The 22,127-nt window shown below is 48.5% G+C and overlaps 1 protein-coding gene across 2 annotated transcripts in view; it reads left to right on the top strand.

Moving 5' to 3' along the window:
• HOMER2 (homer scaffold protein 2) overlaps nt 1-22,127 on the top strand; it is a 93,161-nt gene that overhangs the window by 68,071 nt on the left and 2,963 nt on the right. The window contains exons 4-8 of one of the 2 annotated variants that reach the window (XM_030317282.2): nt 11,499-11,591; nt 16,096-16,235; nt 19,284-19,440; nt 20,753-20,863; nt 21,439-21,519. In XM_030317282.2, the coding sequence (XP_030173142.1) occupies nt 11,499-11,591; nt 16,096-16,235; nt 19,284-19,440; nt 20,753-20,863; nt 21,439-21,519 (582 nt within the window). The remainder of the gene's footprint in view (nt 1-11,498; nt 11,592-16,095; nt 16,236-19,283; nt 19,441-20,752; nt 20,864-21,438; nt 21,520-22,127) is intronic. The other variant, XM_032593556.1, reaches the window with a different exon arrangement.

Here is a 22,127-nt window from a genome sequence, read left to right on the forward strand (position 1 = left end):
GAAGTCAGACGCTGGACCAACTGAGCCACCCCGGCGCCCCAATCAGTGGGGTCTCTTATAAGGGTACTAATCCCTTTTATGAGGGAGCCACCCTCATGACCTCATCACCTCTCAGTGGCCCCACCTCCTAATCCATCACATTGGGGGTTAGGACCTCAACGTAAGAATTTGAGGGGGGCACAGGCTTTCAGCCAGTTGCAGCCATTCATGCAGAATATGAATCTTTCAGACTTGGGTTCCCTCTGGGCTCACTGGGTTCCACTGATGTAGCCGTTCCCAAATCTTTGTCACTAAGCTTCCCACTTTGTTTCTTCCAAGTCCCTACCCAGGCAGCGAGGCCCCTCACCATTTCCCCAGGGTTCAGCGTAGACCCGACTCCAGGCGACCTGCCCCGTGCACACCGGACAAGGAAACACTCCAGCTCGTGCCCACAGGGAGGATTTTCCTTTTCCATCATCGTCCACGTCACGGGACCCGCGTGGACAACCCCATGACAGCGTGTGCCGGGGGCCGGTCATGCGGCGTGTGGCTTTGAGGGTGGGCCGGGCTGGTAGAGGCCGGCCCAGACGTGAAACCGCAGGCTACGAAGGGTTTCAAGCCAAGGACGAAAGTGGTCGGATCCGCACCGCAGGCAGATGTTTCCAGTGTTGAGGGAGACGGGGTTGTTCTGGTCCAGAACGGAGATGGCGAGGACCTGCGTGAGTGGACGTGGGAGGCAGGGGCTCTGGGATGAGGGCGGGCACATGGACGGATGGACAGAGCTGCCATTTTCTGAAACGAGGAAGAAGAGGGGCTGTGAGGATCAGAGAGGATTTTTGTGAATTGGAAGCAAGTATGATCGTGGTTTGGTGAATGAATGATTCCAGAACCCCTGTCTGGGGTGGGCACCACGGCTGCCCGGAGGAGGCGGGGTGGGGGAGTTGGGAGCAGCCCCTGCCCTGCCCCCCATGCCCCCTTCCCACACCCGCTGGGGCCCTCGGACCCCTGGGGACGCAGCGATACGGGGAGGCTCCTGTGGGAGGCAGGGCGTTGGCGGGGCCGTGAGGCCGTGTGTCCCTGACCCCGCCCGAGGCTCCGGGCCTTCTGGAAGCCCAGGCAGAATCCCTCTCAGCTGCCTGGAACAACTTCTTCAATCTCTGGAGGAATCAGAGTCGCCAGGAAGGATAAACAGGAGAGAGTTTAACGGAAAGAATCGAAGGAAGGGGGAACTCAAAAATCAGAACAAGTTGTGAAAGTTCACTTCTTTGTCCACCGAGACCTGGGGGGACCTCAAGCCATGCCTGCCTCCACGCTCGGCCACTTTGCATCCTTCCCAGGCCGAAGAAAACGTCCTGTCGTCAAGGAGGAGTGTCTGGTCTTCCCGAGTCACTTGGTCTGTTCTGGCAGCGGAGTCTCGGCTCCGTGACTGTGACCTGCCCTTGCCACAGAGGCTTATCAGAGAAGCGCTCGGATGTCTCCTTTGTTCAGAATGTTTCAAGCCAACTTTTCCCTTCCCTGTGAAGGGAACGATTAACCACACACGGATAAATTACCATGAAGTGCGGCTGGAGGTCTCGACAAGTGGCAATTAGCTAGCAGAAAGGAACTTGGGCCTGAGGGGACAGCTGTGGCCGAGTATTTCTGACTCCACAGAGCAACCACCCACAGTCCTGAGACAGGAATCTGTAATCAAACCCCATAACTAGGCTAGAAAAAGGAACAGCAGCGCGGCTATTTTCATTTCAGAACACTTTCTACGCACGTCTCTCTCTACCCCCCGGAAGGAAAATAGAAACCTTGGTCTCCACTGTTCCCATTATAAGGGCCACTTTACACCACGGTCCCAAAAGTCCTACAGGGACACTTTCTGCTCTTTAGACAGGCTTTCCAAAAATAATAGCAGCTGTGTAGTCCCAGAGGTAAGCTGGGACTCGGCTGTCCACCCACCCGAGGGGACGTGATGGCGCCTACTGAACGTTAAAAGGGATTTGCACATTCTGGTAAAAGGAGGAGCTTCGGAAAAGAGACAAAAAGGAAGGAAACCCAAATGTAAAAGTGAGCCACTTGCTAAAGTTTAGATTCTTTCTGGTATCTGACCTTAGATGTCGCTGTTCTGAGTTTGGTGTCATTTATCCCAGACAGAAGGAACCACTTCCTGCCACGAAGGCGGTGACCCAGGGTGGGGTTGCTTGTGCCCTGCGATTGATTCGTCTGAACCCTGACACACACACAGAACATTTGCTCTTGACCCATTTTAATTATTTCATCTGTAATTCATATTTGTATCCTTATGTTCACTTAAGTCTGTGTAGTTGTAAGAACATTGCTCTGTCTGCCACCTTTCTGATTTAAGGGCAGTTGTTTTAAAGTAGGAGATAGTAGTCATTCATCCTTTTGATGTTTTGGTGAGAATGCCTTTGGCTGCAAGTAACAGGGAACTAGTCACAAGGCTGAAACAAATAGAGTTCTTCTTTACACACAGAAGAGAAGTCCTAAGGCAAGCAGTTGCCAGCAGGATGCAGTGGCTCCACGATATTGGGTGTGAGAGCTCTGCATGTTTGTTTCTTTGATTGGCATTTTCCTCATGGTGCTAAGATGGCTTCTCAAGCTCTATCCATCACATCTGCATTCATCGTAAGAGGGAGAAGGTAGAAGGTAGTGCTACAGGACCTTCCCTGTGAGGTTCTTTGCAGACTTCTCCTTGGGTCCAACTGTCAGTCCCTGGGCCACCTTCCCACAGGGGAAAAAAAAAAAAGAAGAAGAAGTAGGTCACTATGGCCAGCTCGGAGTGGCTCTCATTCTCTCTCACCTTGGAAATTTTCTGCTCCAGTCAAATTTGAGATTTTGTTAAGCCAAGAGAAAACAAGAAATGGATTTTGAATGGAGCAAATAGTGTCTGTCACAGAGTCTTCACTGGCCAAGGCCGAAAAAACAAAAAAGCCACAAATAAGATAATAGTCTTTCATTTTCTAGCAGGATAACGATGAAAAAGATGATGATTTTAACTTTTAAAAAACTATTACTGCAAGTTTAAAAACTGCAGAAAATGATGAAGCACCTGGGTGGCTCAGTCGGTTGAGCGTCCGACTTCAGCTCAGGTCATGATCTTACAGCCCGCATCGGGCTCTGTGCTGACAGCTTGGAGCCTGGAGCCTGCTTCGGATTCTGTGTCTCCCTCTCTCTGCCCCTCTTCCACTTGTGCTCTGTCTCCCTCTCTCTCAAAAATAAATAAACACTAAAAATTTGTTTTAATTTTAAGGGGCTCCTGGGTGGCTCAGTTGGTTAAGCGTCCAACTTTGGCTCAGGTCATGATCTCACGGTTCCTGGGTTCGAGCCCCCCGTCAGGCTCTGTGCTGACAGCTCGGAGCCTGGAGCCTGCTTCAGATTCTGGGTCTCCCTCTCTCTCTGCCCCTCCCCCATTCATGCTCTGTCTCTGTCTCTCTCTCTCTGTCAAAAATAAATAAGAAACATTTAAAAATTTTTTAAAAACTTCAGAAAATTATCCTAACAAGTAAAGACGTGAGAATTTGGCATACGTTTTAGAAAGCTTTATGCTTTGAATATCCTTTGATCCACTGGTTTCATTAACTGGCTTTTATTCTAAGGAAATAATTATAACGGAGTACAGAGATTGAGCTTTAAGAATTTGACTTGAAATATCATTTATAATGGCAAAAGCAAAAAACCAAGACACCAGCCAAATGTCCAACAGTAAGAAATTAGGTGAAATACATTCCAGTATATCCTTCAGGGCAAGATACTGCATAGCAATTCACATGGGGTAATAGAAAAGCATATAATTGCATGGGAATATTAATGTCCTGTTAATTTCAAAAGTGGCTATAAAACGAGGTGTACCATATCATTCTGTTTCAAAGATAAATGTGTGTAATGGATGCATACATAGAGATAGGAAAATATTAGAAGTTTACGTGGTGGTGGGACCATAGGTTTGAAGAATATTTTTTTCTAAACTGTACTTTCTACATTCAGAAGCTTGTGCTTTTTTTTTTTTTTTAATGTTTATCTTAGGGAGAGATCGAACGTGAGTGGGGGAGGGGGAGAGAGAGGGAGACACAGAATCCGAAGGAGGCTCCAGCCTCTGAGCTGTCAGCGCAGAGCCCGACACGGGGCGCGAACTCATGAACCGTGAGATCATGAGTTGAGCCGAAGTTGGATGCTCAACCAACTGAGCCACCCAGGCGCCCTGCGTGTTCTTTTTTATAGTAAGGGGGAATGTTAGAAAACTTAAGCCTTGGCGATAAGATTTTTCACCGGTGGACAATCCCCTGGCTCCTTGGTTGCTTCTAAGTTTCCGTTATTGTATTGAGGCCTTTTTTTTTTTTTTTTTTTTTTCACGTTCTCAATTATTTTCATAGAATAGTTTCCCTGAAGTGATATCACTTAGGTCAAGGGGTATGAACGCTGTTTTCACTGGTGATCTGGAAATGTCTTGCCCGCCCTGGGTATTGTAACTGTATTTACTGTTTGCTAATTTAGCAAGCAAAGAATAGTACCTCATGATTTTGATTTGCATTTCCAGTGGGACTGAACAATTGTTTTTATCAATTGCTTACTTACTGTGTTTTATATTTGTGCATTTTGCTGTTTATCTATTGGGGTTTTCACGTTTTCCTTTTCAGTGTGTACAAACTTCCTCTACTAAAGATAATGGCCCCTTCTCTGTGATACCAGCCTAGCAACGGATATTCCCCCCCAGGCATTTGTTTCCCTTCTGATTTAGTTTTTCTTCCCCTTTTCTGCTGCAAAGCTTTCACCTGTTTTTTTAGACAAATCTGTCTCTTCTGTGATTCTCTTTTATTTCTTCCAAGTTGAGAACATTACCTTCTTACCCCTCAAGCAGAAGTTTGGTGAATGTTCAATTCTGTTTGCATCCAGATTTTTAAAAAATATCCCGACCCCGTTACCTCACCGATCATGTATCATGCCACTTGTTTGTAGTAAAGGTTTAAATTCATTTCCCCTGTTTACTAATGTTGTGTCACTCCATCTCTGTGGGGTAACCTTCCCTATCAGTGTATCGATTCCTCGTTTGTCACAAGATGATGTTTATATAAGAGGTAGGGCCTGTTTCCCTCACGCGGCTACTGATAACACATCTTTTAAGATGATTATTTATTAAATTTTTTTTAATTTAATGTTTATTTATTTTGAGAGAGAGAGAGAGAGACACAGAGTGTGAGCAGGGGAGGGGCAGACAGAGAGGGAGACACAGAATCTGAAGCAGGCTCCAGGCTCTGAGCTGTCAGCACAGAACCCGATATGGGGCTCAAACCCACGAGCCGCAAGATCATGACCTGAGCCGAAGTCAGACGCCTAACCAACTGAGCCACCCAGGCACCGCCCCTACAATGATTATTTGTTCCAAATTGATCCTATAGGGCTTATCCTACTTGGTTGCATTTTAGGCTTACTTTGTGAAATTTCCTTTTTTATTCTCACCCATTTGAATGTAAAACAAAATCCTCCAAAAACTCAGAGTTTCTCTGAGGACAGAAACCAAATCTTAGGTATTTCAGTGTCCCCGGCACAGTCCCAAGTACATAGAGATCACCACTTCCTAGTTCTGAATGAATGAATTCACCCTGTTTTGGCACTCTTTTACTAACGTTCATGGTTTCAAGGCTCTCACTTTTATTTTACTTGAAGAAACTAGTCAGATCGAGGCCAGAGATGCCACAGTTCCCTGTTTGAACCCCTGTCACATGCCCAGCAAAGCCCTGTCCTTTTTCTCGAGTGATCCATGGAGGTAGTGTTATTGCCTGCATTTTATAGATGAGGAAACCGAGGTTCAGAGTGGCTCATTTCCCTGCATTTGAAAGGCTGATGAGGGTCGGAACTGAGCAGCTCACCCAAGCTAGCAGTTAAGCAGGTAAGTCTTAGGACACTGTAGTGTCCAGTGCTGGTGTCAGATGGCCTGTGTTCAGTCTCAGGGTGACCTTGGCGGTTATGAAACCCATGTGTCCCCATGTGGATACTGAGCACCTAAGGGTCGCTGGGAGTGCACGGCCAGACAAGACATTCCAGCTGTTCTCCTCTTATCCCTGTGAAGCCAAGAATAGGTGACCTTCTTTTTCTTTTTCTGAGATGTTCTAGGCCGTTATTATTTTTTAAAAAAATTTTTAATGTTTATTTACTTTTGAGAGAGAGACAGAGTACAAGTGGGGGAGGGGCAGAGAGCGAAGGAGACACAGAATCTGAAGCAGGTTCCAGGCTCTGAGCTGTCAGCACAGAGCCCAAGAAGGGGCTCGAACTCATGAACCTCGAGATCATGACCTAAGCAAAAGTTGGACGCTCAACCGACTGAGCCCCCCCCCCCCAGGCGCCCCTGGCTGTTGTTATTTATAACGGCACCCTCATCCCGCAGTCCCTTTGAGGTTGTGTGTTTTGGTGTATGTGTTCGTGCTCTCCCTTTTATAACTGAGAAGGAGAGCCACCCATCAGTGTAGCGGAGGAGAGCTGTAAAATCGGGACTGGCCAGGGGCTCCCCACTCCATATCTGACATTCTGTGCCTCAAGCCTCGTCTTTGCCTTAAAGGTCCCCGTGGCCTGTTTTGAGTTGAAGCTTTTAGAAGTAATTTTTTAAAGGCTTTTTTTTTTTTTAATGTTTATTTATTTTTGAGAGAGAGACAGTGCGTGGGCAGGGGAGGGGCAGAGAGAGAGGGAGACACAGAACCTGAAGCAGGCTCCAGGCCTCTGAGCTGTCAGCACAGAGCCCGACACGGGGCTCGAACTCACGAACCACGAGATCCTGACCTGAGCCGAAGTCAGATGGTCAACCGACTGAGCCACTCAGGCGCCCCAGTAATTTTCTTTTAAAGAGGGAGTGTGTACAACCGTGTTTTACATCTTAAGGTAATGGAGCCTCTCTCTGCAAGTGGAAAACCTAATCAGTTAAGTATTTAGCAACTGCTTTGGGCAAGACTCTTGGCATTCTTGTTGGCACAGGAAGGTAACTGGGTGTGTGGAAGACAGATCTGCGTCCAAGTTCAGGTTTATCATAACTAGCCGTGTGACCCCCGGGCTTTAACCAGCCTCCCTAAGGGTGCATTTTCTCATCGGGACACTGTAGAGCTATCCCGTCGTACAGAATGGTGGGGAGGAACCAAAAGAGAGAACGTGTGTTAAGAAGCCATTACACTCCTTCACATATAGATGTGGTTGTGCTCAGGGCCCAGGGGAAGTGGGGGGTAAGTACGCCTACCCAAGGCAGCGACTGTGGGACCACTGAGGGGCCGCCATGATGGGTGTCAGGGGACAAAGAAAGAAGCCGCCACTGGAATGGAAGGTTTGCGCCTTAGGCTGAGAGTCTCCAAGAGCAGAGCTAAGGTCTTCACCAGTTAGGGATGTTAGAGACAGAGCGAATGGAGGCCCCGAACTCATCCAGAAGTGACTTGTTCTGTCAAAGCCTGGAAGAACTTTATATACTGACTTGGTTGCCACTGACTTCTGTTACTCAGCTCTTGACCTTCTGGGAGGCAGAGCGGTTTCTGGTAGCTGCACCAGATATCTGAGTATATCTGAGTATATAAGTATATGAGTATATCTGAGTATATGAGTATATCTGAGTATATCTGAGTACATGAGTATATCTGAGTATCTGAGTATATCTGAGTATGTGAGTATATCTGAGTATATGAGTATATCTGAATATATGAGTATATCTGAGTATCTGAGTATATCTGAGTATATCTGAGTATCTGAGTATGTGAGTATATCTGAGTATGTGAGTATATCTGAGTATATGAGTACATGAGTATATCTGAGTACATGAGTATATCTGAGTATCTGAGTATATCTGAGTATGTGAGTATATCTGAGTATGTGAGTATATCTGAGTATATCTGAGTATGTGAGTACATGAGTATATCTGAGTATATGAGTATATCTGAGTATATGAGTATATCTGAGTACATGAGTATATCTGAGTATATGAGTATATCTGAGTATATGAGTATACATGCCTCAGCGCCCAGCTTCCTGCAGGGCCCAGCTCACACATGGTGGCCGGGGGGGGGGGGGGGGGGGGGAGGGGTACCTCTTCACCGAAGGGCTGAGTGCTGCTTGGACCATGTGTTTTTGACTGAATGAGCATGACGCTGGCTAATGACATTTCCAGTCTAGTTTAAAAACAGCTTCCCGTGAGACAAGGGGCAGAGACAAGACAGAGACAAGAAAGGATCCGTGAGAAAGAGTGCCCATTTGGTTTGGTAGCCTGGCAGAACATCGGCCTGCTTGTAGGGAGAGAGGCGTCCCCCTCCTTACTGAGTGCAGCACGGGCGAGACCCGGCAGGGCTGTCTGTTGGGAACAGTTTTCTTCACATCACATTTGACTTTTAATGGATACTGGACAAAAGCACTTAAAATGATGCGTTTCGAAAATAGAATCTTTGAGGGGTGCCTGGGTGGCTCGGTCCCTTAGGCGTCCGACTTCATTCGGCTCAGGTCATGATCTCCTGGTTCATGGGTTCGAGCCCCACGTTGGGCTCTGTGCTGACAGCTCAGAGCCTGGAGCCTGCTTCGGAGTCTGTGTCTCCCTCACTCTCTGCCCCTCCCCCACTCATGCCCATTCGCTCTCAAAAATAAATAACCGCTAAAAAAAAATTAAAAAACTGAATCTTTTAACGTCTTAATAGGATTGAAAGGTCTTTATGGTGCCTACACAAAATCTCTTCTGGGATAATGCTCATATTCTGAGGGATGCCCCACCTAGTTGGGTAAGCGTAGGAGGCGGCCAGATGGGGCAGGATGCCCCCAGACACTCACCGCAGTTCCTCGCAGAGTATCCGCTCATTGGTCTAGCAGAAGAGAGCTGTGCCTTTCTCAGGCTCCACTAGCACCTTGGACGTGATTTGTTTTTCAAGTGGCCAGAGGGTGTGTGAGTCTGGAACCCAGAGTTCATTCATTCACTGAACAAACTGATTTGTGCCTGCTCTCTGCAGGTGCTGGGTGGGTGCTAAGAGAAAGGCATGGACCCTACCATCAAGGAGTTCTGGCATGAGGTTTTGACTTTAAGAGTCCCCTAAGAGGAAGCAGGGAGGGGAGGGCTGTGTCTCAGGCTGGACCTCACATGGTTTTTTTTTTTTCTTTTTTTAATGTTTATTTTTGAGAGACAGAGCACGAGCGGGGGAGGGGCAGAGAGAGAGGGAGACACAGAATCCGAAGCAGGCTCCAGGCTCTGAGGTGTCAGCACAGAGCCCGACGCGGGGCTCAAACTCACAAACTGTAAGATCATGCATGACCTGAGCCGAAGTCGGATGGATGCTTAACCAGCTGAGCCACCCGGGCGCCCCTGGACCTCACATGTTTTAAACAAGTAATGTGATTTTCCTCTGATTGCTCTGGGATGGTTAAATATGAAGCCCCGTGGCTGGGCTTTATTTATGGTCCTGCGGGAGCAACATCGGCCAGCACAGAAGGGCTGTCCTTTCCTGCTTCAGCCAGGGTGCTTTGTTCACAGTGTCTGTCATCTGGCAAGGTTTTCCCAAGCGGGCCACTGCTGTCTGCGTTGTAAACACGCTCCCAGAGTAGCCTGTGCTCCGAAATTAACGTGTTCTCAGCAAAAGCCTCCTCGCAGCCTTGCAACTTGCTAGCTCTTTGTGTTTTGCAGCAAGCACATTTAGCTCTCTCTTGCTTTGTAATGCCAGCTTTATCACAGAACGTTCTCTGCTTGAACAATGTATTTGCTAATTAAAATCAGTTGCCTTGTCAGTGACTATAAGCCAGTGATTGATTTGATTGCTCTGGCATTGTAAGAAATTTATTATGAAAATATTAAAACATTTTTTAAAAGTAGAGAGCATAGGATAAAAAACACCGTATACACGTCACCAGACTTAACCCTTGTTTTGCCACATTTCTTCATCTATTTAAAAAAAAATTTTTTTTATGTTTATTTTTGAGAGACAGAGACAGAGACAGAGTGTGAACAGGGGAGGAGCAGAGAGAGGGAGACACAGAATGGGAAGCAGGCTCCAGGCTCCAAGCTGTTAGCACAGAGCCCAACGCGGGGCTTGAACCCACGGACTGCGAGATCATGACCTGAGCTGAATTTGGACGCTTAACCGACTGAGCCAGCCAGGCGCCCCCTTCATCTATATTATTGTTGCTGAAGTACGTTGCAGACATCCAGACATTTTAGGATTTATCTCTAAAAAAATAATGACATTTTCCCTCCTAACCATGACATCACAGGCATTTCTAGTAAAATGAGTAATTCCTTGATGTCATTTAAATCCAGTCTCTGTTCCCATTTCTTCATCTGCCTCCCTGTAAGTCTTCCACGGATGGTCTGTTCAGGGCAGGATTCGATCATATGCTGCATGTTGACTTTTGCTGTTTTTTGCATTTTGCTGTTTTACGTCTTAAAGTTTTAAAGTCTAGACCAGTTCCTTCTCCCCAACTCACTGGATCTTCTTCGTTTCCATCATATCGTACAAGTTCTTGGACCTTTCAGGTCTTTTGATAGAGGTGAAGTTTTTCATGGACTCCTTCTGTGGTACAGCTACATTTTATTTTCTTGCATTTGTATTAGTTACTTTTTTTTTTTTAAATTTTTTTTTTCAACGTTTATTTATTTTTGGGACAGAGAGAGACAGAGCATGAACGGGGGAGGGGCAGAGAGAGAGGGAGACACAGAATCGGAAGCAGGCTCCAGGCTCTGAGCCATCAGCCCAGAGCCTGACGCGGGGCTTGAACTCCCGGACCGCGAGATCGTGACCCGGCTGAAGTCGGCCGCTTAACTGACTGCGCCACCCCGGCGCCCCTGTATTAGTTACTTTTAACTGGAGGTGTTTGTTTTTAAAATTTTTTTTTTCAACGTTTTTTTTTAATCTTATTTTTGGGACAGAGAGAGACAGAGCATGAATTGGGGACGGGCAGAGAGAGAGGGAGACACAGAATCGGAAACAGGCTCCAGGCTCTGAGCCATCAGCCCAGAGCCTGACGCGGGGCTCGAACTCACGGACCGCGAGATCGTGACCTGGCTGAAGTCGGACGCTTAACCGACTGCGCCACCCAGGCGCCCCAGGAGGTGTTTGTTTTTAATACTTCAGTATTAACGTTTATTTTTGAGAGAGCAGAGCATGCGTGAGCCTGAGCAGGGGAGGGGCAGAGAGGAAGATGTAGATTGGAAGCAGGCTCCAGGCTCTGAGCTGTCAACACGGAGCCCAACGCGGGGCTTGAACCCACAGACCGCGAGATCATGACCTGAGCCAAAGTCATATATCCTTAACCAACTGAGCCACCCAAGTGTCCCAATACTTCAGTATTAAACTGGCTTCAGCAGCTTAGAAAATGATTGCGATCTGACCTAGGCCGGGAGTTTACTGGAAGAGGCATTCCTTGTATCATTTCTTTTTAGTCTTGAATAAAATTATTCTTCTGGATTTATACAGATTTTATTGACTTGAAATGAGTGCAAAGTCCCGAAGGTGGGTCCTGGAGACCAGCTGTGTGTAAGGTTGAGAACAACCTCAGTAACTCCTGTTCACGTTCAGTTTGCAGAGAAATTCCAGGAGGTCAAAGAAGCCGCCAGACTAGCCAGAGACAAGTCCCAGGAGAAAACGGAGACTTCGAGCAATCATTCCCAAGTAAGTGATTTGTCCACAAAATAAATCTGAGTGTGATCAGTAATTGAGCCTCTTTGTTCCTTGTCACTTGGGACGAGAAGTAGGGACTTCCAGCATTAGGGGCGTTGTGAAGGCTTTTTCCACTCTTAGCCTGCTCGCACTGAGGTGTGAGGACGTGTTTCTCTGAGAGTCTTGAGTTTTCCAGATGTGCTGATGTATTTTTGACGGAAAGCACTAGATGAGGTTAGAATTACCGCATGCCTCTGGCCCCTAAGAGGCATTCTTTGTCATTGTGTTTAAATACCAGAGGCAAAGCACTGTGTTTCCCTTCAGTGCTGGGGGGCAAGTCTGCGTGAACGATGTGCAGTGACAATACTGGTAGGTACCTCGTGCCCACAAGAGAGAAAACTTGGCTGATGCTGGAGAACCCTTGTCTCTGCTTCTCTGTTTTAACAAAGTCAGATGGGAGATGGTATTCCAACAGCTCTGGTTTAGCAAAGGAGATACGGCTTTGCCAGAAATTGAGTTGTCTGTCTACTTAAAAGTGTGACGATTGGGGCGCCTGGGTGCCTCAGTCGGTTGAGCGTCTGACTTCGGCTCAGGTCATGCTCTTGCGGTTCGTGGGTTCGAGCCCCATGTTGTGCTCTGGGCTGACAGCTCGGAGCCTGGAGCCTGCTTCGGATTCTGTGTCTCCCTCTCTCTCTGCCCCTCCCCCCCCAATAAATAAAAACATTTAAAAAATGTCTAGTTTCTGAGGTCTAGTTTGGTGTATATAATGGTGGGTGGAAGCCTTGATCTCGTGGTAAGGTTATGTGCACAGAGACAGGGAGAGGAGACGTCAGGGGCAGGATTCGGGGTTCGGAACAAGCACGATGCAACAGCCAACACAGCCGGGAGTCTGCCTGGCTGGGAACAAGATGCCCTGTGAGAGGAATTGGAGCTGCACTTGGTGATCCTGCAAAAGACCTGGAATTCTTGACTAGCAGTTTATTATTTGTTGTCTACTTATTGTTGGGTTGTTGTGGTAGACGTTGGAGGTGTTCCCTGACTGTTTCTCTGGAATTGATGTGAGGGTTGTACTCACATGGGGAGGAAGTCAGGGAGCCACAGACGGTCGGTGGATTGGCGAGGGTGCAGCTGCAGGGGTGAGGAGGAAGGGAGGGATGTTGAGGACAGCCTGTAGGAAGAGAACCAGGGGACTGGGCATCTTGAGCTGTCAAGACTGACATTCTAGACTTGACCGTCAGCCTCGAAGAAGTAATAGCTGAAGGCTTGGCCTTTCCAAGAAGCCGTGGGGAGAGGAGGGCAAAGCTAGAGCCTTGTTAAGTTTGCCCAGCTAGGGGAAGGGGCCCAGCAAGGAAGACAGAGGAGAAACCTCCCCGTTACTGACCGGAGGCAGGCGCGGGCTGAGTGAGTCAGTGCTGCAGAGCGGAGGGCCCCGGGTTTGGCCACCGCGGTGACTGACCCTCAGGACCGGGATTTCCCAGCGCCGGTCCCGGCTCATCGTATGAAAGATGCCCCGTGTGAATTTATGGAAATGAATGCGTATTAGACTTCAGGTGGGCAAGAACTTTCCTGACTCTGAATAATCTTTAATGTAATCTAAGTGATCCTGTTAATTTCATATACTGATAACCATAAGTAACCACTGAGCACCTATGAAATTGGACCCCTGAAATGAAATTGGACCCCCAAAATGGTCCACAATCTAGAGTTTCTAATATACAATCTTTTTCTGGACACCACATATTATAGCTATACCTTTAAACTTTAATGTCAGAATTTCTTTATATAAGTGTTTTATTTTAATCTTTGTTTCCCCCCCCCCCCCACAAAAGGTATTTTAAACCTTAAATCATGTATACCCATCAGATGCTATATTATGTGTATGTATTAATTACCTATCAGGGTTTTGTTGTTTTTTTTTTTCTTGTCTCTAAGGTTTAGTTTTTATTTATCCTTCTTGATGTGTCCCCAGATGTAGAGACCACTGTACATTTTTCTTTTCATTTTTATTAGAAGTCATACAATTGCTTGCTTTCCTGAATCTCCTGGGGAATGAACACTTTGGCCCAGTGTTCCAAATATTTGAAGATTTTAAACATTTAATAGGGGTTTCATCCTGACCGTGAAAGCAATATATATTTATTGTAAAAATCAAAACATTGCCATTCTATAAAGAATAGAGTCCGCACCACACAAAGATATGTGTTAAATATCTAGTATATATTTATATTGTTCTTTTTAACCTTTTTTACTTTATGTTTCGTGATCATTCCCCTGTGTTTTCAAATATCCCTTTTCGAAACTATCTTAATGGCTAGACAACATTCTAGTATTTGTCTGTATCACACCTTACTCCATTAACCTCTACTTTGGGGCATCTATGTGGTTTCTGATTTTTCATGAATACAAATGACACTGTGATGAACGTCCTCGCACATCTTTGTGCGTTTGATCATTTCTGCAAGGTAAATTCTTGGACTGGAAGTACTGGGTTAAAAGGCAGGGGCATTTTAAAAGGTTTTGATAGGGGCGCCTGGGTGGCGCAGTCGGTTAAGCGTCCAACTTCAGCCAGGTCACGATCTCGCGGTCCGTGAGTTCGAGCCCCGCGTCGGGCTCTGGGCTGACGGCTCAGAGCCTGGAGCCTGCTTCCGATTCTGTGTCTCCCTCTCTCTCTGCCCCTCCCCCGTTCATGCTCTGTCTCTCTCTGTCCCAAAAATAAATTAAAAAAAACGTTGGAAAAAAAAATAAAAAAATAAAAGGTTTTGATAAATACTGCAGACTTAGCCCACAGAAATGGATGCTTCTCACCACCCCCAGCAGTGACTGAGAGCAAGTTTTCCTCCCACACTCTCACCAGCAAAGCTTTGTTGACTTGACAGAAGAAAAATATATTCTCTTGGCCTTTTCTCATTTTGTATTTCTTTACCAGTGAGATTAAATATTTTTTGTTTATTGGTTCTATGCATTTCTTCTTCTGTAAATGTCAATTATGTATTTTTCCCTTTTTTTTTTAAGTTTATTTATTTATTTTGAGAGAGAGAGAGAGCATGAGCCGGGGAGGGGCAGAGGGGAAGGGGGAGAGAGTCCCAAGCAGGTATGATCTGCTGAGAGCGACGAGCCCGATGCGGGGCTCCAACTCACAAACTGTGAGATCATGACGTGAGCCGAAATCCAGAGTTGGACGCTCGACTGAGCCATCCAGGTGCCCCTTTTTTTTCCTTTTTTAAAAAACATTAAAGGGTTAATCTTTTAGCGTAGATTTCTAGGAATTTTATTTTTTTAACGTGGACGTTTTTGAACCTGTTCACAGCTTGGCAGAATTGTAAAACGAACCTCCGTGGGACGCATAGGTCAGCTTTAACGATTAAGAATTTATGACCTGTTGTTTCATCCATCCCCCCACCCCGGACCCTCCTCTCCCCCTAAATTTTAAAGCAAATCCCAGAGATCATTTCATCTGTAAATATGTCAGCGCGTGGCTCTAGAAGACAAGGCCTCTGAGAGTTTTCCAGCACAAGAAAAGTATTAACATCTTGTTTTTCATATATGCAAATGTTCAGCAGCAGATATGTTCCCACGTTTCTTGTGTGCATTTTAATTTTGTTTATGGCACTTTTTTTTTTTTTAAGAGAGAGAGCAGAAATTTAAAGTCAGATGTACACATCATTCCCTTTCGGGTCCCTGCCTTTGCCTTTATGCTTATTGGAGGCTAAATAAGGTCTTATCCTAGACCAGATGAGATGTCACCCACGGTTGGTATGACTTGTTACACAAAGCAGCTCAGAATATTCATATTCATAATAATGCTGACAGCAGTGGAGGCCACAGCCACATCCGAGTCCTGCATGTTTAAGGAGTGTTGGTCTCTCTGTGGCCCCAGGGGTTTTAAGTTCCAGCTTCTAATACTTTCTCCTCATTCCCTCTTTCTTGTTCCTTGTTGTGAATCCCTCCCCCTGTTTTCGTCTGTGGCTTCTGTGTTCAATAAGGGAGCCCCGGTGTCCAAGCTTGTTAGGCTTATGTATAAAGTTGAGTAAGTGATCCTGAGTCAGGGCCCCGGGTGGACTCTTTTTCTCTGTAAAGTGCACAGACTTTCTGAGCTTCGAGGAGACTCCTCTGGGCCTTTTCCTTTGTTCTTTTTTTTTTTTTTTTTTTAATGTTTATTTATTTCAAGAGAGAAAGAGTGCAAGTGGGGGAGGGGTAGACAGAAAGAGGGAGAGAGAGAGAGGGAGAGAATCTCAAGTAGGCTCTGCAGTGTCAGCACAGAGCCCGACGCAGGGCTTGAACTCCCCAAGCCACAAGATCATGACCTGAGCCGAAATCAGGAGTCGGATGCTCAGCTCGACCCACTGAGCCGCTCAGGCGCCCCTTCTTTTGTTCTTGATATCTTTCCACGTGCTAGTCTTTGCCGCATCCCGGTCCCATGACTTGCTTCTCCCCCGCTCACTAACACGCTTTCTCGTTATGCCCGATTTGCTGCTACTGTGAACAGTAATGTGTGAAGGGAATTCACTTTGGCCAGGAATCTGGGTGTGAAAGCCCGTCTTCTACTCAGGCATCCAGCGTCAACGGGACGGACGATGAAAAGGCCTCTCACGTGGGTCCTGCTGACACGCACCTGAAGTCTGAGAACGACAAGCTGAAGATTGCTTTGACGCAGAGGTAAGGGTGTTTGAAATCCAGACGCTATTTTCTCCCGGCTCAGTGCCTCCCTGCAGCCTTTCCTGCTGCGCAGGGTTTCCTGAGGAGACGGGGTCCTGCTCAGAGTGTCTGGTCTTGTCTCCGGGCCAAAGCAAGGCCAGCTGGCTCTGTGGCTATTCTCCGTCTGGCTGACCAGACTGGTGTCAGTTCATGTGTGTGAATGTGCAAGTGTGTGTGTGTGTGTGTGTGTGTGTGTGTGTGTGTGTGTGTGTCTGTTTATGGTGAGAGTACAGAGAACGTGAAAGAGGTTTGTGTGAGTGTGACAGAGATGTGTGCCTGTGCTTGTATGTGTTTTTTTTCGTGGTTTTTTTTTTTTTTTTTTACATTTTTTTAATGTTTACTTAGTTTTAAGAGAAAGAGACAGGGCGTGAGTGGGGGAGACAGAGAGGGAGACACAGTATCCAAAGTAGGCTCCAGGCTCCGAGCTGTCAGCACAGAGCCCGACTCGGGGCTTGAACCCACAAAGCATGAGATAATGACCTGAGCAAAAGTAGGACGCTCAACCAACTGAGCCACCCAGGCTCCCCTCTTTAATTTTTTTTTTAACGTTTGTTTATTTTTGAGAGAGACAGAGCGAGTGGGGGAGGACAGAGGGAGAGGGAGACACAGAATTCGAAGCAGGTTCCAGGCTCTGAGCTGTCAGCACAGAGCCCAGTGCCGGACTAGAACTCACAAACCTTGAGATCGTGACCTTAGCTGAAGTCTGACACTCAACCGACTGAGCCACCCAGATGCCCCCGTTTTGTTTTCTAAGGACCCAAGTTTATCATTTACTTGTATATAAGATTGCATCTTGAACACTCAAGAAAAACCTGTGAAAATCTAAGAAACTATGAAAAACTATGAAAAATAACATCTCACAAAAATCAGTAGCTTCTCTATATACAAACATCACATAGAAAATATGTATTTGAAGAAGAGATTTCCTTTAACAATAGGAGCTAGAACCATAAATTACACGAGCCAGAATCATAAAATACAAAAACTTCAGAAAATACAGTATCTCTGTAAAGAAAGCTTTAAAATGATTTTGAGGACTATAAATGAATAATTAAAAAATATATTTTCTGTTGGAAAGTAGTAGGAAGCCTTGATATTTTAAAAAGAATCAATTTCCAGGGTGCCTGGGTGGCTCAGTCGGTTGAGCATCCGACTTCAGCTCAGGTCATGATCTCACAGCTCGTGAGTTCGAGCCTCGCGTCAGGCTCTGTGCCAACAGCTCAGAGCCTGGAGCCTGCTTCTGCTTCTGTGTCTCCCTCTTTCTCTGCCCCTAATTCACTTGCATTCTGTCTCTGTCTCTCTCAAAAATGATAGATAGATAGATAGATAGATAGATAGATAGAAAGAATCAATTTCCCCTAAACTGATGTATAAATTATTTAACACAATCCCCATAATAATATCAACATGACTTTAATTTGTAATGACTACACAGGCTATGTGTATGTTTTTGTATCTTGAGATGGCCCTTTTCCGGAAGGCTGGGCTGATCTGACCCTGTGAGCATATTCAGAGCTGCTATCCTTGGGAATCATCCCGTTCCCCCGGCCGGGGGTTTGGCCAGCTTCCCCCAACCTTCCTGTGGCTGAGAAGGTGCTCTCCTCAGACTTGCCCCCATTAAAAAGCTGGGTCATATGAACTCCATTTTACAAATGAGGAAACTTAGTCCCAGGTGGTAAAAAGTGAGTGCTTGCCTGAGGTCCCACGGCTAGTCAATTTTTCCATCATACCACCTGCTTTTCACTCTTTCGTGGTTTTAACACAGCACTGCCTGGATGAAAACGTTTCACCCCTAAAAATAAATGTTTTTAAATCCCCACTTAATGAACAAGTGAATTATAGGAAGAGAGCATGAAACCATTTCTCTAAATCAGCTTACATTCTCGATCATTACCTCTGAAATTAATCAGATTATATTTTACCTTTTTTTTTTTTTTTTTTTTTTTTTTTTTTTTTTTTTTGCTATGGTGTTTGAAAGCTTATCTTTTCCAGTGAAGTTCCTAGATCCTTGAGACTAGGATGAAAGGTGACACAGATTATTGAGATACAGTCCTATTTACTTACTGGGAAAAAAAAAAAAAAATCACCCACCCTCCCCCCCCCCCCCCCCCCCCCCCCCCCCCCCCGTCAAAAAGCATTTAGAGACAGAAGTCTGGTTGTTCACCAGGCAGGATTGATAAGAATCCCGGGCTTGCCCTGTGTGTCCTGTGCGGCTCAGCCCTCGGGGCACCCACGACACCCCACGCTGGGCTCCAAAGCCAGGAGACAGAGGAACATGAAAGCCAACAGTACCTGAGGGGAACCTGATTCCAGTTTGCTTCTGGTTTTTTTTTTAAATGTTTATTTTTGAGAGGGAGAGACAGAGCGCAAGTGGGGGAGCAGCAAAGAGAGAGGGAGACAGAATCCGGAGCAGGCTCCAGGCTCCGAGCTGTCAGCACAGAGCCCGACGCGGGGCCCGAACTCGTTGAACCACGACATCATGACCCGAGCCAAAGCCAAAGTCAGATGCTCAACTAACTGAGCCACGCAGGCACCACCTGCCCCCCCCCCCCCAAGTTTGTTTTTTGAAGCTCCTTCAGGGAGCACAGAGGATAAAGGGCAAACACGAGGTTGTTTTGGTCACATGGAGGTGTCCCGCAGACCTGTGGTCGTCCTCTGCCCCTGACGTCAGGTCAGTCTGGGCCCCCTCTCTCACACGGTCACTGTGTCCTCTGCCCTCTGGTCTCTGGCTCTGGAGTCCTCTTGGGGCTTGGAGGGGACACAGGGGCCTATTATGGCCCGGAGCCAGTGTCTGTCATACCTGGTGTCCTCAGGTGTCCGGGATTGCTGGAAAGGGCCTGCCGGTCATGACACTCCTTCAGGAAGGGACGGGACAGGACACGACACAGGGCTCTGGGGCCAGAGCTCAGGAGGGGGCGAGGGGGTCTTCCCCGTACTGCCGGGGTGGCAGGTGGGGTGGAGCGGGGCGGAGGGCACACGGCCACCCGGTCACCTCCCGCGCCCCCGCAGCGCCGCCAACGTGAAGAAGTGGGAGGTGGAGCTGCAGACCCTGCGGGAGAGTAACGCCCGGCTGACGGCGGCGCTTCAGGAGTCGGCCGCCAGCGTGGAGCAGTGGAAGCGCCAGTTCTCCCTGTGCCGCGAGGAGAACGATCGGCTCCGGAACAAGGTGGGCGCCGGGACAGCGGCCGTGGTCGGGGGCTGCTTTGTTAAGTTCAGGACCTGGCGGGGGAGGGGTGGGGGGGATCGCACGGAGGCTGGTGTTCACTTGGCTGTCGCTCCCCCGTTGGCCCCCTGCCCGCCCGGCCTGGATGGACCCGCAGAGCCGCCCCCCTGTCTCCCCACCTTCCTTTGGTACGGATGGCGCGGAGCCCTGCCTCGTGTTGTCTTTTTCATTTCGGCGCCGTAAGTGCTGCCGGCCAGGGCGCCAGGCCAAGTGCTGACTCCGCGTTCCCTCCCGAGGCCTGGCCGAGTGGCCTGCCAGAGCGATCGGTGGCCCTTTGCTGCTCTTTCCAAGCAGGGAGTTGGTTTCTGTTTGCGTCTGAGTCTCAGACCCAAACCCGGGAGGAGTCCGCTCCCCTCAACGAGAAGCACTGGGAACCTCCAGGGTGCAAGGTGGAAGTCAGTGGGGTCCCCAGCAGCTCCTGTGGCTGGGGGTTCAGACCCCGAGAGCTGGTGTGCCGGCCACCTCTGAAAGTGTCCTCGTGGTGACCGCCCAGTGCCCTTTGCCTCGAGGCCTGCCGCTTGTTTGCGGGACCCCGTCGGTGTGGGGTTCTGTGTTACCAGCGGGTTGCGTTCCTACTGCGCACGTGCGCTCTGGCCGCTGGGAAGCACTCCGCATCAGACACACAGCAGTGCCAAGGTGGTGAGGCCTTTGCGTCCCTTCTGAGGGGGTCAGGGCTGGGAAGGGGAGAAGAATGAACTCTGGGGACTCCCCAGTTCAGTCTGCACGTCTCCTGTCTCCAGGAGGAGGCTCACGGGCCAGGCCCTTCCTGCCGTGCACCGGTAAGGAAAGGTCACCCTGATTTAAAATGTTGGAAACGTCCCTGTGTCCCATTTGGTGGCCATTGTCCCACACGGCTGATTGGTTCTCTTCCCTGCTGGCTTAAACCTTTGAGATGAAACAGAGTGACCCAGGACCTGATTAAACGATGTACCGATCATTATGGGGAGAAGTAGATAGATTCATGGGACATCCGGCCCCTGTACTTGTGAGGAATCCTTTTAAAGCAAACCTGAAGTTCCTATCCTGTGGCTGAGAGAGAGAACCGGAAGCCCGGCTCGTCCTGAAGCCAGGTTTGGTGACGGGACTGGGCTCTGCCGGGGGTGAAAGAGGGCAGCCGCCCGGAGTTGGTTCGTAGACGCGAGGAAAGATGCGAAAGGGGGTTAGTTTGCGGTTCTGTTTGGAAAGACAGCATAAACAGCCGTGGTGACCTTCTGTTTCACCACCGAAGTAACGTGGCACCCCTGCTTTGTTAAAGATTGACGAGCTGGAAGAGCAGTGCAGCGAGATAAACAGAGAGAAGGAGAGGAACACACAGCTGAAGCAGAGGATCGAGGAGCTGGAGTCCGAAGTGCGGGAGAAGGAGACAGTGAGTGGGCCGGAGGGGCCGTCCATGCCTGGGACACGGCAGGTGTCTGGGGAGCACGTGACTTGCCTGGCAGCTGCCTGGGCATCCGCGGGGGACCGCCCAGAGCTGCATCGAGGCACAAACGCTCAGAGCACGGGGCCGACCCTGCCCTGCGCAGCCCCCACACCAGCTGTGTCGCCAGGCCAGGCTGGACGCTTACGAAACACTCGGAAACTGTGACAGGTGATCTGCGATCAGGCAGTTGTTTTCGCCCCGGGGCGGGGGTGGGGGGGTTGGCAGGACAGCTGAGGTACCAAACCTCCCAGCCTCAGTTTCCCCATCTGCAAGTTGGGGATCGTAAGAGCACCTGTCTTTTCTGTGGTGGTGTGCAGACTTCACGCGATAACAACCCCTAACACACCCGGCCGCGCGTTACGTGTTAACTTCATCCCCGTTGTCGTTACGCAGACGGTACGGACTCAGCACAGCTGCCTCCGTCGGCTGCACACGGGTCGTGGACGTTCACGAGGGCTTTTTTTTTTTTTTTTAATCTGACTTGCTTTCACGATTTTTTTTCAAACCTCTGTGCCCCGTAGGAGTTGAATGACCTCCGCAAACAAAGTGAAATCATACCTCAGCTCATGTCAGAGTGCGAATACGTCTCTGAGAAGTTAGAGGTAAGGAGGGGCGCATCTGCCTTGGCTCCGACTGGAAGGCGTTCGTGGGGGCTACCCGTTTCTCCGGGCTCCCCCTTTTCACACCTCCCGCGGTAAAGAACGGTGACTTTCTAGTCCTGAAAAGCCGTTGGTAACCGCCTGCCAGATGCCGTCTGTGACCCCTCCCCAGGGTGCAGACTCAGCAGTGTTTGCCTTCTGGTTTTTCCACTTCTGCGAAGGTGTCTTGTGAATAATCATCGTGCGGTGACTGATTCCCGCCCACAGAAGGCTCTGCAGAGTCTTTGGGCGGTGAGGAGCCCGGCAGAAGGGAGGGCGGAGAGTGTAAGACCCCGCTGCTAGCCCACCTTGCCCGTGACCTTGGACTTAACCTTGGGCACCCATTCCCCCCCCCCACCCCCACCGCACTGGCCTCAGGTTCCCAATCCACAGAGAGGGGTTTCCACGTCCCCTTTCACCTCCAAGGGTCCCCCCACTTCAGGAACGACCCCCATATTAGTCGGTGGTTCCTGTACACGTGAGCAGAACACTCCTGATCACGTCCATAAGATGAAGCTCTTACTGGATGTGAAGAGCACAGGCTTACACCTTGTTTAAGGACTCGCAGCCAC

This window comes from Lynx canadensis, chromosome B3 (assembly GCF_007474595.2).
Source record: "Lynx canadensis isolate LIC74 chromosome B3, mLynCan4.pri.v2, whole genome shotgun sequence".
Classification (NCBI taxonomy): Eukaryota; Metazoa; Chordata; class Mammalia; order Carnivora; family Felidae; genus Lynx; species Lynx canadensis.